Source organism: Bubalus kerabau, chromosome 3 (genome assembly GCF_029407905.1).
Source record: "Bubalus kerabau isolate K-KA32 ecotype Philippines breed swamp buffalo chromosome 3, PCC_UOA_SB_1v2, whole genome shotgun sequence".
Lineage (NCBI taxonomy): Eukaryota > Metazoa > Chordata > Mammalia > Artiodactyla > Bovidae > Bubalus > Bubalus kerabau.
The window spans coordinates 109,784,759-109,799,610 of NC_073626.1; the positions used below are offsets into that span (position 1 = coordinate 109,784,759).

At 36.0% G+C, this 14,852-nt stretch overlaps 1 protein-coding gene across 1 annotated transcript in view; it reads left to right on the top strand.

The window, feature by feature from the left end:
• The window catches only part of LRP1B (LDL receptor related protein 1B), a 1,835,261-nt gene that overhangs the window by 1,069,807 nt on the left and 750,602 nt on the right, over nt 1-14,852 (top strand). The window contains exons 25-27 of the mRNA XM_055574440.1: nt 1,421-1,625; nt 12,381-12,545; nt 12,831-13,075. Coding sequence (XP_055430415.1) covers nt 1,421-1,625; nt 12,381-12,545; nt 12,831-13,075 — 615 coding nt within the window. The remainder of the gene's footprint in view (nt 1-1,420; nt 1,626-12,380; nt 12,546-12,830; nt 13,076-14,852) is intronic.

Here is a 14,852-nt window from a genome sequence, read left to right on the forward strand (position 1 = left end):
TTACAATTTTGACTTCATGGTGGGATTAATTTCTAACTGAAAATTTCAGAAAAAAATATGTTGTAATCAGAAGGAGGTTTGATTACTCTTTCATTTCTTATCTTCTCCCTCATCTGTGGAAATACAGGGGTGTGAAGTATGTGTGACTATGTTGGAGTGGAGTGGAGGCCTATACTATTCACACCATTTTCAAATTGTGAGCATTTTGGTGCATATTCAATGGTGAAATTTATTTACAAGAGAAAAACGACTGTCTTCTAATTACCTTGTATAATTTTTGTGAGTTAAAATAGCTTTTGTTTTTTTTATGGTTTTCATCTTCTAGCATCATTCAAAGAAATAATAGATTATTACAAAGATTGTTAATATGAGCTAAATAAGTTTTCCCATAATTTGGCATCTCTTTTTCCAATCTAGGTTTTCCTAGGCAAGACCTTGAGATAAATATATGTCATAATTCTCTTGATTATCTTAGATCTGTATAACATTCCAAAGGCCAGGTATTTCTATCAAAATCTAAATTCCTCCTTAAATCACCATTACAATTTTGCAAAATGTAGTGTTCAAATATAATGTAATTATGATGTGTGAATCTGTGTCTTAGATTACAAAGTATCGATTTCAATTTCAAATGATGGGTTTAGATCCATTATTTTACATGGTTAACTGTTTAAAAAAATGCACTATTAACATGTCTAACAAAAGCACTGGCAATGTCATAAATTATAAAGTGTTAATTCCAAAAGAAATGAAGGACATAAATAAAAATAGTTCTGGGTATTACCCAATTGTTTATTTTTATTTAAACCACACTACAGTCTTCTTCCTTTATTTTCAAACATGTTGTATTCTACAAGTCAAAATACAATTCAGAAATGTTATATTGGCTCAGAAATCTGTTGGGGGGGTTATAATTTGAGGATTATTTTTAAGCCTAAATGCCATAACATCGATCTTTCCAGTCATGCTCTAAAAGAGTAGCTGCTGACTGGCTAGATGCAGATTGCCTCAGGTGAACTTTTTATTCTTCCCTGAAGATCAATGGTTGAATTACATCACACTGATTTTAACCAGCAAGTCATTTTCATTTCCAAAATTCCTTGTTCTGCCTAAAAAATCAGAAAAAATGACATAACTTTTTTGCAACCTAAACATTGTTATTAGCCTCAGAGTTGTTTAAAAATTCTGTTATGCTGTCACCGAAAGGATTTAAGAGATTAAAAATCTCTGCTGGGAAACATCATTAATTCTAAATTTGGGGCCATCTTAATGTCTCTCTGTGTCAGGTAACACTTTTACACTATACCACTCAAAGTTAATATAATGTTAAATACTTCATACTGCTGAGAAGGACCCCTTTTCCTTAGTGCTTAATGGGTCACTTGAATGGATGCAAGTGTTGGTTTCTCTCTTTTTGTAGGTGTCAGCGCTATTGAAGTGGTTGTGGAACATGGCCTGGCTACCCCAGAAGGATTGACTGTTGACTGGATAGCAGGCAATATATACTGGATAGACAGCAATCTGGACCAAATTGAAGTGGCCAAACTAGATGGTTCCTTAAGAACTACACTCATTGCAGGAGCTATGGAACACCCCAGGGCCATCGCTTTGGACCCAAGATTTGGGTAAAGAAGTTTGCCTTTCATAGATTCACTTTGGCATAAATAATTACTTTCAAAATTAATATTGGATTCTATTTTCTCATAAATTAGAAGTCAAAGTGCTTATTTTGTGCATGTAAATATGTGTGTGTATATACTTGTGGATGGTTGTATATATAGATGCATGTTTATATTTACATCTACAATTATGCACGTGTGCTCAGTCACTCAGTCACACTGAACTATTTGTGACCCTATGCACTGTAGCCAGCCAGGTTCCTCTGTATATGGGATTTTCCAGGCCACAGTACTTGAGTGGGTTGCCATTTCCTTCTCTAGGGGATCTCTCTGACCCAGGGATCAAACCTTGGTCTTCTGCATTGCAAACAGATTCTTTTACGATCTGAGCCACCAGGGAAGCCCATGTATATATCAACCAATTTTAGATTATCACCATGAATTTGATATAAAATTGCTTACACAGGTACTTTTAAAGGAGAGAACTTTTCTTTTTTTCCTAAATATGGTCATCAGGCCCTTTTGTAATATATTGTAACTCTATTTTGAAGCAGTAATTTAATGAATTCATTTTTGACCTGCCAAAGAGATGCTGTAATTTTCTCTAATGGTTGCAAACCACAGGACTAGTCTTCAGTCCAAACAGTCACAAGTGTTAACCACCTCACCCTTTATCCGTATTTGTATGTACCTGGAGATAGTTTGAAAGAGAATTAGATTAAACTTGAAGGAATCCAATGGTGAGATGCTGGCTATAGGGACATTTAAGACAAAATGCATTTTTCTGGAAGACAAAGTCAAAAGTATAATCCAGATTATTGCCTCAGTTTCCCTTCAGTCCTTTGTGAAAGACAAGAAGAGAGACAGTGGATTTGGGGCCAGAAAATAAGGGTCCAGCACTGCTCAGTCACTTATCCTCTGGGGAACCTACTCAAGTGTATTATCTTCCTTTAGATTTCCATATTCTCTTTTGAACATCAGGAACAATAATGTCTCTTAATTAGATTGTTTTTGAGGAGATAGAATGTGAAATATAATGTATAACTCATCTATATTGGGATATTTTATTATTGCTGTTGATTGTTTATTTTATATCCAAAATTATCATCAAGTCTAAAGGATGATAGAAAGGAAAATTTTTTTGGCTCTGTACTTTTAAGTAATACACAGCTTAGGAAGGACCAAGAAGGATGGAGGTCAGAAAGGAGAATCAGTCAGGAGGGATTTGAATGAGATGCAGAAAAGAAAAGGGAACCTGTGTTTAAGTCAGCTTCCCGGTCCACACACTGTTCTTTGTGCACTGTTTTATGTGCAACCCAGAAATCAAGAGCTTGGGAATTTTGTTTGTTCTCCTTTTCCTCAATTCAGATATAGACATTAAAGGGGCAAGGTAGCTTGTGTAGAGCAAGGTTGCTAGTTTCAAACTGGCAACTGTCATTGTTTTGTTTGTTTTACCTTCCATGGTGTTTTGCATTTATTTGACTTAGTTGCCAAAATTTAAAATTTTGAAAGATTTGGAATCCAATTCTAGATTTCTGGCTTCTTTTGAAAATGTAGGGAGATCTGTCAATAGCCAACAGAGCAGTAGCAAACCTTTTAGGCTAAAGGTGTGTCCTCCAGTTTATACAGTTTATGCTTTGCCCATTTCACCCATTAACTCCTGTGATAACAGTTAACTATAAAGAGATCAGGCGTGTTTTATGAGAAATTTCCTTCTCAAACAGACTCTTCCTGAGGGTGCAAGTAGATGGCCCACTTTGACATTTTACTTCCCACAGGGGTTGCCATCAACAGAGGTTTTTACCCTCAATGTAATAGCTACTGGTGTGGAATTTTTCACAACTTAGACATACCTATTTGGTAACTGCAGCTTATCTGCATGAGAAACTTTCTGTATAAGGGAAAGCAATATTTTGGAGAAATTGATAATTTTAGTAAGTGTACCATTATGTTAGGAGAACTCTGACTGCTTCCCAAAATACAAAGGGCACACACAGAGAAGAAAACAAACACATAAAACAGGTGTATAAAATTTTTGAAAATAGCCTGATCAAACAAAGCATTAGATCTGGGAATTGAAGCTTCATTTTCTATAGCTTTGAATTGACAATGCTTAGAATAAACTTATTTATCTCAGTTTGTTTGGGGAATAGCCAACCTGAGAGAAGAAAAAGAAAACAGAAATGCAAAACAAACACAATCCACAAATACTATTTATATGAAAATATTAAGCACTATTTCAATGATGTAAGGGGATTTCCAGAAGTAAAACAGTTTCTAAGAGTTGAAAATTAGGACAGAAAGCTAGCCTCCAGGGAGGGAAAACCTGATAATGCTTCTGAGAAAAGTTGATGTCTTCCCTTGCTAATTGCTACTACAAACTTGTGAGGCTAATTAAGATAATTATAGTGGTAATAATTTTATTTAACAGGTGAAGAAATAATGCTTGGAAAATTGTTTCTGGTGTGAATGACCAAAGTTCAAATGACAGTACCAATTCACTTAACTCTCTGAATAAATAAAAAGTTTATAGGTTTATCATAATAGAATTTTTATTATTTAAAATTACTTTATAAAAGATTGACATGGATAAAATATGAGGTTCATGTAAACACCTTTAGAGCTTAGTTGTAAATTTAAATTTAAAATGTAGCAATTAATTTTAAAAATATAATGCAAATATAAAATGCTTTCAAATTTATTGTATATTTTGGTAGAAAGTTCATAGACACTTGTAAACGCTGGGCTTTTCATAAACTTGCTGCTGCTGCTGCTACTGTGTTGCTTCAGTCATGTCCAACTCTGTGCGACCCCATAGACGGAGAGCATAGTAAAAGTAACTATTCCCTATTCTTCAAATTATTCATGAAATATGTAAGGAGACTGAGAATCAAAGTTATAGGATCTCCAAAGACATTTATATTCTTTTGGAAAATTTTTATTTGAAGATAAAGACACTGGATAATTTTTTGAGAAATATAGTATAATTTGTATAATTGTATAGTATAATTGTATAATTACTGTTGCCTTTCCTACTAAATTGTAAGCTTTTTGATGGCAGTTACTTCCAAATCTATGAAATTTTTCTCTGCCCTTTCGTATCAGTGTTCTCAATAAGTACTTGTTAAGTAAAGTAATGAATACGAGTAGACCTTCTGTTTACATGAAACTTATAGGAATTCAATAACCTCAGATATGCAGATGACACCACCCTTATGGCAGAAAGTGAAGAGGAACTAAAAAGCCTCTTGATGAACGTGAAAGTGGAGAGTGAAAAAGTTGGCTTAAAGCTCAACATTCAGAAAACGAAGATCATGGCATCCGGTCTCACCACTTCATGGGAAATAGATGGGGAAACAGTGGAAACAGTGTCAGACTTTATTTTCATGGGCTCCAAAATCACTACAGATGGTGACTGCAGCCATGAAATTAAAAGACGCTTACTCCTTGGAAGGAAAGTTATGACCAACCTAGATAGCATATTCAAAAGCAGAGACATTACTTTGCCAACAAAGGTCCGTCTAGTCAAGGCCATGGTTTTTCCTGTGGTCATGGATAGATGTGAGAGTTGGACTGTGAAGAAGGCTGAGCGCCGAAGAATTGATGCTTTTGAACTGTGGTGTTGGAGAAGACTCTTGAGAGTCCCTTGGACTGTAAGGAGATCCAACCAGTCCATTCTGAAGGAGATCAGCCCTGGGATTTCTTTGGAAGGAATGATGCTAAAGCTGAAACTCCAGTACTTTGGCCACGTCATGCGAAGAATTGACTCATTGGAAAAGACTCTGATGCTGGGAGGGATTGGGGGCAGGAGGAGAAGGGGACGACAGAGGATGAGATGGCTGGATGGCATCACTGACTCGATGGATGTGAGTCTGGGTGAATCCGGGAGTTGGTGATGGACAGGGAGGCCTGGTGTGCTGCGATTCATGGGGTCACAAAGAGTCGGACACGACTGAGCGACTGATCTGATCTGATCTATAGGAATTCAAGATACACCTTAAAGATACAGCTAATGTATCTTTATAGCTAGTGGGCAACAGCTGTAAAGCCGTTATTTATTAGCTTTTACAATAGCTATTACTGGCAATAGCTTTGCCAGTAAAATACAGCTAATGGGCACCACTATTATATTCTTGGACAATGGTGAATGAAAGAAAATGTTTGCAACCAGCCACTTTGCTCCCTGAGCCCAACTAGGAAAAAAAGCAGGTTATATACCATTAGCCACATGTTTACATCACACGAACTTCCTAAAAGAACCAAGGTCTTTGTGACTTTTTTTTTTTTTTAACAACTGCCAACAAAGACATGTTTTTAATTGACTACTTTGGTTTCTTAACATGGAATCCACAGGCCTTCTTCTGATGTTTTAAGATATATTTGCAAAAAAAAAAAAAAAAAAAAAGATATATTTGCTACCATGTCACATTTCTGCAGTATTCTAGGTTTTGACCCAGTGTCCCAGGTGACAAGTTATTCCAAGATGCTAAATTAGGGATCTTAGGGAGGAGCCATTTCTCTTTCTATCCATTTTAAAGGAATACACTTATTGCTAAGGTGACTTGGAACAGTACATGAATCTCCTGTAAACATCAAGCTTATTGTTAGAGAGTAACAAGCACCAAGGAGTTCAGAATCTTACCGGGCATTCACTTCAGTTCTCGAACTTTCATTGCCTTTATGCTCCTTCAGATGCACAGTGTCTTCCTGATGCACTGCTGGTATTTAGTTTTCATGTGTTATAATAACTGGACTCTGCTGTAACAATTGCAGTTAGTGAGAGCAGACATATCATTATGAAGATTAGTAAGGCATCTAAATAAAATTTTAACTTAATCTGGGAGCATTTCTAAATGAAACTAATAAAAACATTGTTGGTTTTAGACGACCTAAAGATTATAGATAAGCAAGCTCTCTTTTTGCCACAATCCTTTATTTTTACCTTTTGCATCTTGACCTGAAGATGATAATAGCCCTTTTGTACCTGTAATGGTACAAGTGTTCATGGTCCATTGACCCAGTTTAATCTTGATACACACTAACCTGTGAGTCCAGGAGCTGTAGATCAGTGGACTGTAGTCTCTTTTTTAAAAGCAATCATGGTTGAACGTTTTCATACATCTTATAAGAAGGGCTATTCAGTCTTTGTATGCTTGAAGAAATAATGTAGTCATTGTAATGCTAATACATTTTAAACATAAAAAGAAAGTAATAAGAGAAAAACAATTTTTTAAAATACCACATAGTAAAGTGTACAAAAGAGTGCCTAGAACTTTATAAAACAATGATCCTTAAAATCAAGTTTTAAGATTGATTGTAAACTGACTTATGCAAGGTTAAGAACATTTTTAGAGGTGCTAATTCTAGGATATGTTACTATACAAGGTGTTGAAAATCTCCCACCTAAGTTAATGAAAAATTAGAACTATAGTGACCACTGCAGAAGAAATAGCTTAGCCCTGCTATATTTAATGAAGAAATGAAGGGACCACTTATTTTATAATTCCTAAAAGAGTCACAGGCCATATATTTTGGTCCACTGCAAATATACACTTGAAAGTCTTCAGTGCCTATTTCTAGGGAACCTACGTATAGAGAATGCAGAATTGCAGGGCTACTTATTTGCACATTTTAATTGATGCAACACCATAAGATAGAAAGCTAAAAGAGAGATATCAATTTTCTATTTGTTAAACAAGCAAAAGACAATGCTTCAGAAGCCTTTGGGTCATCAGTCTAGTTGTCTGAAGAATCCCAGGGGCAGCGGAGCCTGGTGGGCTGCCATCCATGGGGTCACACAGAGTCAGACACGACTGAAGCAACTTAGCAGCAGCAGCAGCATCAGTCTAGAGTTTGGAGTACAGCGTTGTCTAGATCTGTGCTGTGCTTAGTTACCTAGTCTTGTCCTACTCTTTGTGACCCTCTGGACTGTAGCCTACCAGGCTCCTCTGTCCATGGAATTCTCCAGGCAAGAATACTGCAATCGGTTGCCATGCCCTCCTCCAGGGGATCTTCCCAACCCAGGGATTGAACCCCGGTCTCCCACATTGTGGTCTATCTACCTGTGACTCTCAAATTCACTATGTTTGTTTTCAGGGATTATTTTTCCTAATCTTCTTCAGATTTGCATATCTCTACTTTACCTTGTTTTTCAAGATATCATAATGAATTTGATTAATGCTGTGCTGATCTTGTTTCTATTTTAAATTGTATTTTCTTAATAACTTTAAAGGGAAGCTGACAAATAACAACCTGGTGGCCATGAAAAGATGTGTACATCCAAAATTAAATTTGAAGTGAGACACATAATTCATTTTATATTTACTGTTTTCAAGAAGGATATTCCTCTACTTAACCATATAGCTTACCAGCTTTATAATAATTAATCTTTGTTTTATTTAGTATTTATTTATTTTTTTTAATTTTATTTTATTTTTAAACTTTACATAACTGTATTAGTTTTGCCAAATATCAAAATGAATCCGCCACAGGTATACATGTGTTCCCCATCCTGAACCCTCCTCCCTCCTCCCTCCCCATTCCATCCTCTGGGTCGTCCCAGTGCACCAGCCCCAAGCATCCAGTATCGTGCATCGAACCTGGACTGGCAACTCATTTCATACATGATATTTTACAAAGGCAACAAATTATAAATGAAATAGCTTATAAGTAATACATATGTTAGACTTCCCTGGTGGCTCAGATAATAAAGAATCTGCCTGCAATGCAAAAGACCCAGGTTTATTCCCTGGGTCTAGAAGATCCCTTGGAGAAAATTATGGCAACCTACTCCAGTATTCTTGCCTGGAGAATTCCATGGACAGAGGAGCCTGGTCGGATACAATCCATGGGGTCCAAAGAATTGGACACAACTGAGTGACTAACACACACACAATATATATATGTTATTGATATTTCCAGATAATTAGTATTTTCTCATGTAAACAATCCTATCTTTAAACAATAGTCTTTTCAAAAAAAAAATATTCCCCAAAACAAGATTTTATAAATTATCCCTGATACTTTAAAAAAAATTTTTCTATTAATTTAATTTTGTATTTGTTACACTTTTGAATACTTATACAGAAATTTTCAAATATACGAAGTAGAAAGAATGGTAAAATAAGTTCCCTAGTATTTATCACCCAGCTTCAACAATGATATTGCCTTCTAATGTTATAATGTTCATCTTTATCCTTCCCTAACAACTTACTTATCAGATATTTGGTGGTTAGACAATTAATAATTTAGGTATTATTTTTGTGGGTACGTTCCCATCCCTAGAGCTGTAGAAAGCTGTCCATTAAACAAACAAACACAAATTTAATATAAATAATTTTTTGAGAAATTTTGTGTGAGATAAACCTATTCCTGTGACCTACTTCTTTAAGTTTTTTCATGGCTTTAACTCATGCTTACTTTATAAAACTAATCTACCTTCACATACATGATATTGTAACATTTAAACATTAATATTAGTATTAATCCCCGACCTCTCTTTCTGTGTGTGTGTATGTTCCCATTTGTTTAATAGTTTTAAATGACTTTGAAATTTTGCTTTTAAAAAATGTTCTGTGTGTAAATGTATGCGGATGCTTGTGCAAACACAAAAGTTTTCTGTGTGCTAGGCATTCTGTGTGCTAAAATGTTTACATCTATTACCTCATCAAATATTCCTTCAGTGGTACTGTTAAAATTTTTATGTACAGATGAGCAAATGGAGTCTGAGTTAAGTATGCTCTGATTAGTGACATATTCTAACCTTCGTTCCAAGCTTGTCTGACACAAAACATATACATTGCCATTATTCAACATTGATGCAATTATTTAATAACATTTTTGGAATGTCTGGTGCTTAGGTTGTAAGGGAACCTGCAGTCTCTTCAAGAAGATAGGTTCATTTCCTATCCTGCCCACCATGTGCTTTTAACATACATACCAAATAAATTTATTATATGATATTTTGTGTTGTCATCTAATCCTTTCATATTTGTAATTTCTATATCCTATAAGAGACTATGTACCTCTCAGATATTGAAATCATAATGAATACTTAGTTTACATCACTGCACATTTCTTTAAATAGATATAATACATTTTTTAACAGAGAAGAAATCTTGAACTGCATTTTGAAATTTTGTTCCAAAGGATTGTTTCCATTTTCCCAATCCATATACCTAAGGATTATATAGCAAAACTGTCAGTCAGTTCAGTTGCTTAGTTGTGTCTGACTCGTTGTGATCCCGTGGACTGCAGCACTCCAGGCTTCCCTGTCTATCACCACCTCACAAAGCTTACTCAAACTCATGTCCATCAAGTCAGTGATGCCATCCAACCATCTCATCCTCTGTTGTCCCCTTCTCCTCCCACCTTCAATCTTTCCCAGCATCAGGGTCTTTTCAAACGAGTCAGTTCTTCGCCTCGAGTGGCCAAAGTATTGGAATTTCAACTTCAGCATCAGTCCTTACAATGAATATTCAGGACTGATTTCCTTTAGGATTGGTTGGATCTCCTTGCAGGCCACACTATATACAACTATAATGAAGCCAAGTTTATTTTTGCCAGTAACTTTACCATTTCTGATCAAAAGGTTGTCAGAACTGATGATAGGAAAATATATTGAACTGTCACTGTCTCTCCAGTTCTGTGCGTTCTTTCCTCCCAAATCTCCATGCTACTCATTTGCGTTGTTTCTACTACTAAGGTATAGAGAAGGTATAAAGAAGGCAACTACTATTTTTTGATTACCAGCCATGTTCCTACTTCCATACCAAATGCTTTCCCTTTGTTATTTAGTGTCAATGACATTAAAACATTAGATGTTAAAAACATAAAGACAGCAGTTAAACTATCCATTTTCCCAACTTCATCTGCCACTTGCTAGCCATGTAACCAGGTCAAGGAATTCAACTTTTCTAAGCTTGTTTTCTCATCTATAAACATGGATAACTTTAGCCATGGCTTCATAAAGAATTAAATGAGATAATCTGCATAAAGTTCTGAAAATAAGTATTTAGTGTATAGTAAGCACTCAAAAAGAAATCATTAGCTAGTTGTAATGATTGCAGAATTGTTGTGTAACTGTTATATATATACAACTGAATCATGCATGAGCAGTTTAGGCCACTATCAATTAAACATAAACTCTCCATTACCTAATAGCCTTAGAAATCAAATGCACAACATAAAACATTTGATGCCTATTGTGTGGAACTGTTCATATACTGTGAATTTGTAGAGTTACAAAGAGTATTTAGAAAAAAAAAGAAGTATTATAAAAATGCATGTATGTGTAAATCAAAGTATATGATGCCCTACTGTTTTCCCTCTGCATCCTCTATCATATGATCTGTTCCATTCATGTGAATCTAAATGTCATCTCCAGGCAGAATACTTTCAAATGCATGTCTACAGTTCTGATGCCTTCTCTGAATTTCACCCTGACATACCACACAGCTTCCTGGAAATCTCCTTTTTATGTCTTAAAATCTCAAGGTGAAAAAATTGAAAACTGTATTTTTGATTGCTCTCCACACCCATCCATACTCAATCCCAGGTCTTAAAATGCATTTCTCTTGCATTTTTTTTTCCTTTTCACTTAATGGATCCCTTGTACACCCTCTGCCTGTCCTTACCCTTGAGTTTGCCAAGACAAGAAACACGGCCACCTGTAATTCTGTTCTCTACTTCATTCCCTACATCCAATACTCATTTAGTCCTGGAAGTCAGTTCTACCTCTTGGAATAAGCGCTTCCCTTGTAGATCAGTTGGTAAAGAATCTGCCTATACTGCAGGAGACCTAGGTTCAATCCCTGGGTCAGGAAGATCCCCTGGAGAAGGAACCGGCAACTCACTCCAGTATTCTTGCCTGGAGAATCCCATGGACAGAGGAGCCTGGTAAACTATAGTCCATGAGGCCGCAAGAGTTGGACACGACTTAGCAAATGACTACTACAAACTACTTGAAATAAAATATTCCTTGAACCCATTCACTTCTCTTCACTGATACCACCATATTTGCCTGGGGTTCAGGATGGGGAACACATGTATACCTGTGGTGGATTCATTTTGATATTTGGCAAAACTAATACAATTATGTAAAGTTTAAAAATAAAATAAAATTTAAAAAAAAAATAAAAAAAATAAAATAACTATCTGATGTACCCGTTCTCCTGACTCAGCATAATGAATTTGTATATATGATGCCATATGTCTTTCCTGCTTAAATATGAGATAAGGCAAAACCCAAATGATTGCCATATCTAAAAAGATCCATTATATCACCCTCTTCAATTTCATCTATTTCCCCTTTATCCTCACTGCCATATTTCTAATACAGTAGCCTCATTTCTGTTCCTCAGTCACCCACTTTCTTTCCCTCATTAAGACTTTTGTTTCTACCATTTATTCTTCTTGTCATGCTCTGCTCATCTCTCAGATTCAGTCTAAATATTACCTTCTCAAACTGCTTTTTTCCCCGCTGATTATCTTCTCAAAGTATTTTACTTATCTACTACTCACTCTCATAACAAAATTATTCTTGAATATAGTTCAGAAGCTGTAGTTACATATTCAAGCATTTGTTTAGTCTGTCTCCTGCTCTGGACTCTCAGCCCCATGAGACTAGATAATGCATCTGTTTCACTTGTGATTGTTTATCTAGCCAGTGCCCAGCATAGTCATAGAAATTAAATAAAATTTTTTTTGAAATGAATGACTGAAACAATAATATCATCAATAGCATCATTTCTTTTTCTTCAGAATTCTTTTCTGGACAGATTGGGATGCCAATTTTCCTCGCATTGAATCTGCCTCCATGAGTGGTGCTGGAAGGAAAACCATTTACAAAGACATGAAAACTGGGGCTTGGCCTAATGGACTCACTGTGGACCACTTTGAAAAAAGGATAGTTTGGACAGATGCCAGGTTTAATTTTTTTTTTCCTTTCTTTTCTATAACCTTCATCAGATAATACTTACAAAATTAAAATGTGTATTTCTGTGCATGTATCATGTATACACACATTGAAACTGGTGGTGAATTTTGTTTGCTTTGGTTATGATAGCTTTTTTTTGAAATCTTTCTGCAAATCAGATACAGGATCATAAAAATATTTGTACACAACTCTTTTGCCATTTAAGTAGTATGAGCACATCACTGGACTATTTGAATGTGGTTTTATATACCGCTGATGCATTTACTTTTCTGTAGGTCAGATGCCATTTATTCAGCCCTCTATGATGGAACAAGCATGATAGAAATTATCCGAGGTCATGAATACCTTTCTCATCCCTTTGCTGTGTCTCTATATGGGAGTGATGTTTACTGGACGGATTGGAGGACCAACACACTGTCAAAAGCCAATAAGTGGACAGGGCAGAATGTCAGCGTGATTCAGAAAACCAGTGCGCAGCCGTTTGACCTTCAGATCTACCATCCCAGCCGTCAGCCCCAGGGTAAGTGCTTCTTGTGAATTAGTGACCAGAATTTATTTTCACTGTAGTCATATAATAATCAAACTGTAAAATAATTTTTGTAAGCTAACACTGTTTAATATTTTCTATATCATATGATGGAAGTAGTACCAGCCTTTATTTTAAATAGCTCAGGATATTTTTGCTTTTCCTTTTTATTTATTTTACATAGAAATAGAGACATCTTAGAAATTAAGGGGTTTTATGCAGTTGTTGCAATCATATCATTTTCTTAGCCTTCTTTTGTTGAAATTTAGGTACATTACTGTTTTAAGAGGACTTCCCAGGTGGCTCAGTGGTAAAGAATCTGCCTACAAATCAGGAGATAAAGGAGACATGGGTTGAAGCCCTGGTTTGGGAAGATCCTCTGGAGGAGGAAATGGCCATCCTCTCCAGTATTTTTGCCTGGAAAATCCCATGGGCAGAATAACCTGGTGGGCTACAGTCCATGGGGTCACACAAAGTTGGACACTACTGAGCACAAGCATGAATATTACATTATAGTCACACTCCTCACATCCTCTGTATCCATTCCTCCATTAATGGACACTTAGGTTATTTCCATCTCTTGGCTATTGTAAATAATGCTGAATGAACACAGCAGTGCATACACACACACACACACACCCACACACACACACATATGTGTGTGTGTGTATATATATATCTTTTCAAATTTATCTTTTTCCTTTTCCTCAGATAAACACCCAGAATTGGAATTTCTGATTCATATGGTAGTTCTATTTTTAATTTTTGAAGAACTTCCAAACTATTTTCCTTAGTGACTGTGTCAATTTACATAATCACCAATAGTGCACAAGGATTCCCTTTTGTCCACATCCTCAGCAACACCAGATATGTGATGGTATCTCATTGTGGCTTTGATTTGCATTTCCTTGATGATTAGTGACATTGAACACATTTTCATATGCCTGTTGGCCATCTGTATCTCTTTCTTAGAAAGAGAAACATCTATTCAGAGCCTCTGCCTATTTTTCAGTCAGATTGTCTGTTTGACATTGAGTCCTATGAGTTCTTTATACATTTTGGATGTTAACTTTTTATCTGATAAATATGATTTGCAAATATCTTCTCCTGTTTGGTAGTTTGCTTCTTTATTTTATTGATGGTTTCCTTCACTGGGCAGAAGCTGTTTAGTTTGGTATAGTCCCATTTTCTGTTTTTGCTGCTTTTGTTTTTGGTGGCAAATCCAAATATTTCTAAGTATAGAAATGACATAAGATTTATGTATTAGCCATGCAGTTATGATACTAAACTGAAGATGATATTGAAGAGGGAAGATATTGGAGATAAAACAGATGATTTAGATTATAACATCTCCTGCGTCAAAAAAAGTAAAGCAAGAAAGTATAACGTAGGGAGGATACAAGGTAATGGTTTTATTGTGATAGCAACCATAGTACTGAGGACAAAAATTTGAATATAAAATACTGGAAGATTCAGAACTAGAAATTTATATACATTGTGCTATTTGGAGAAGGCATTGGCACCCCACTCCAGTACTCTTGCCTAGAAAATCCCATGGACGGAGGAGCCTGGTGGGCTGCAGTCCATGAGGTCGCTGAGAGTTGGACATGACTGAGCGACTTCATTTTGACTTTTCACTTTCATGCATTGGAGAAGGAAATGGCAACCCACTCCAGTATTCTTGCCTGGAGAATCCCAGGGACTGGGGAGCCTGGTGGGCTGCTGTCTCTGGGGTCGCACAGAGTCCGACACGACTGAAGCGACTTAGCAG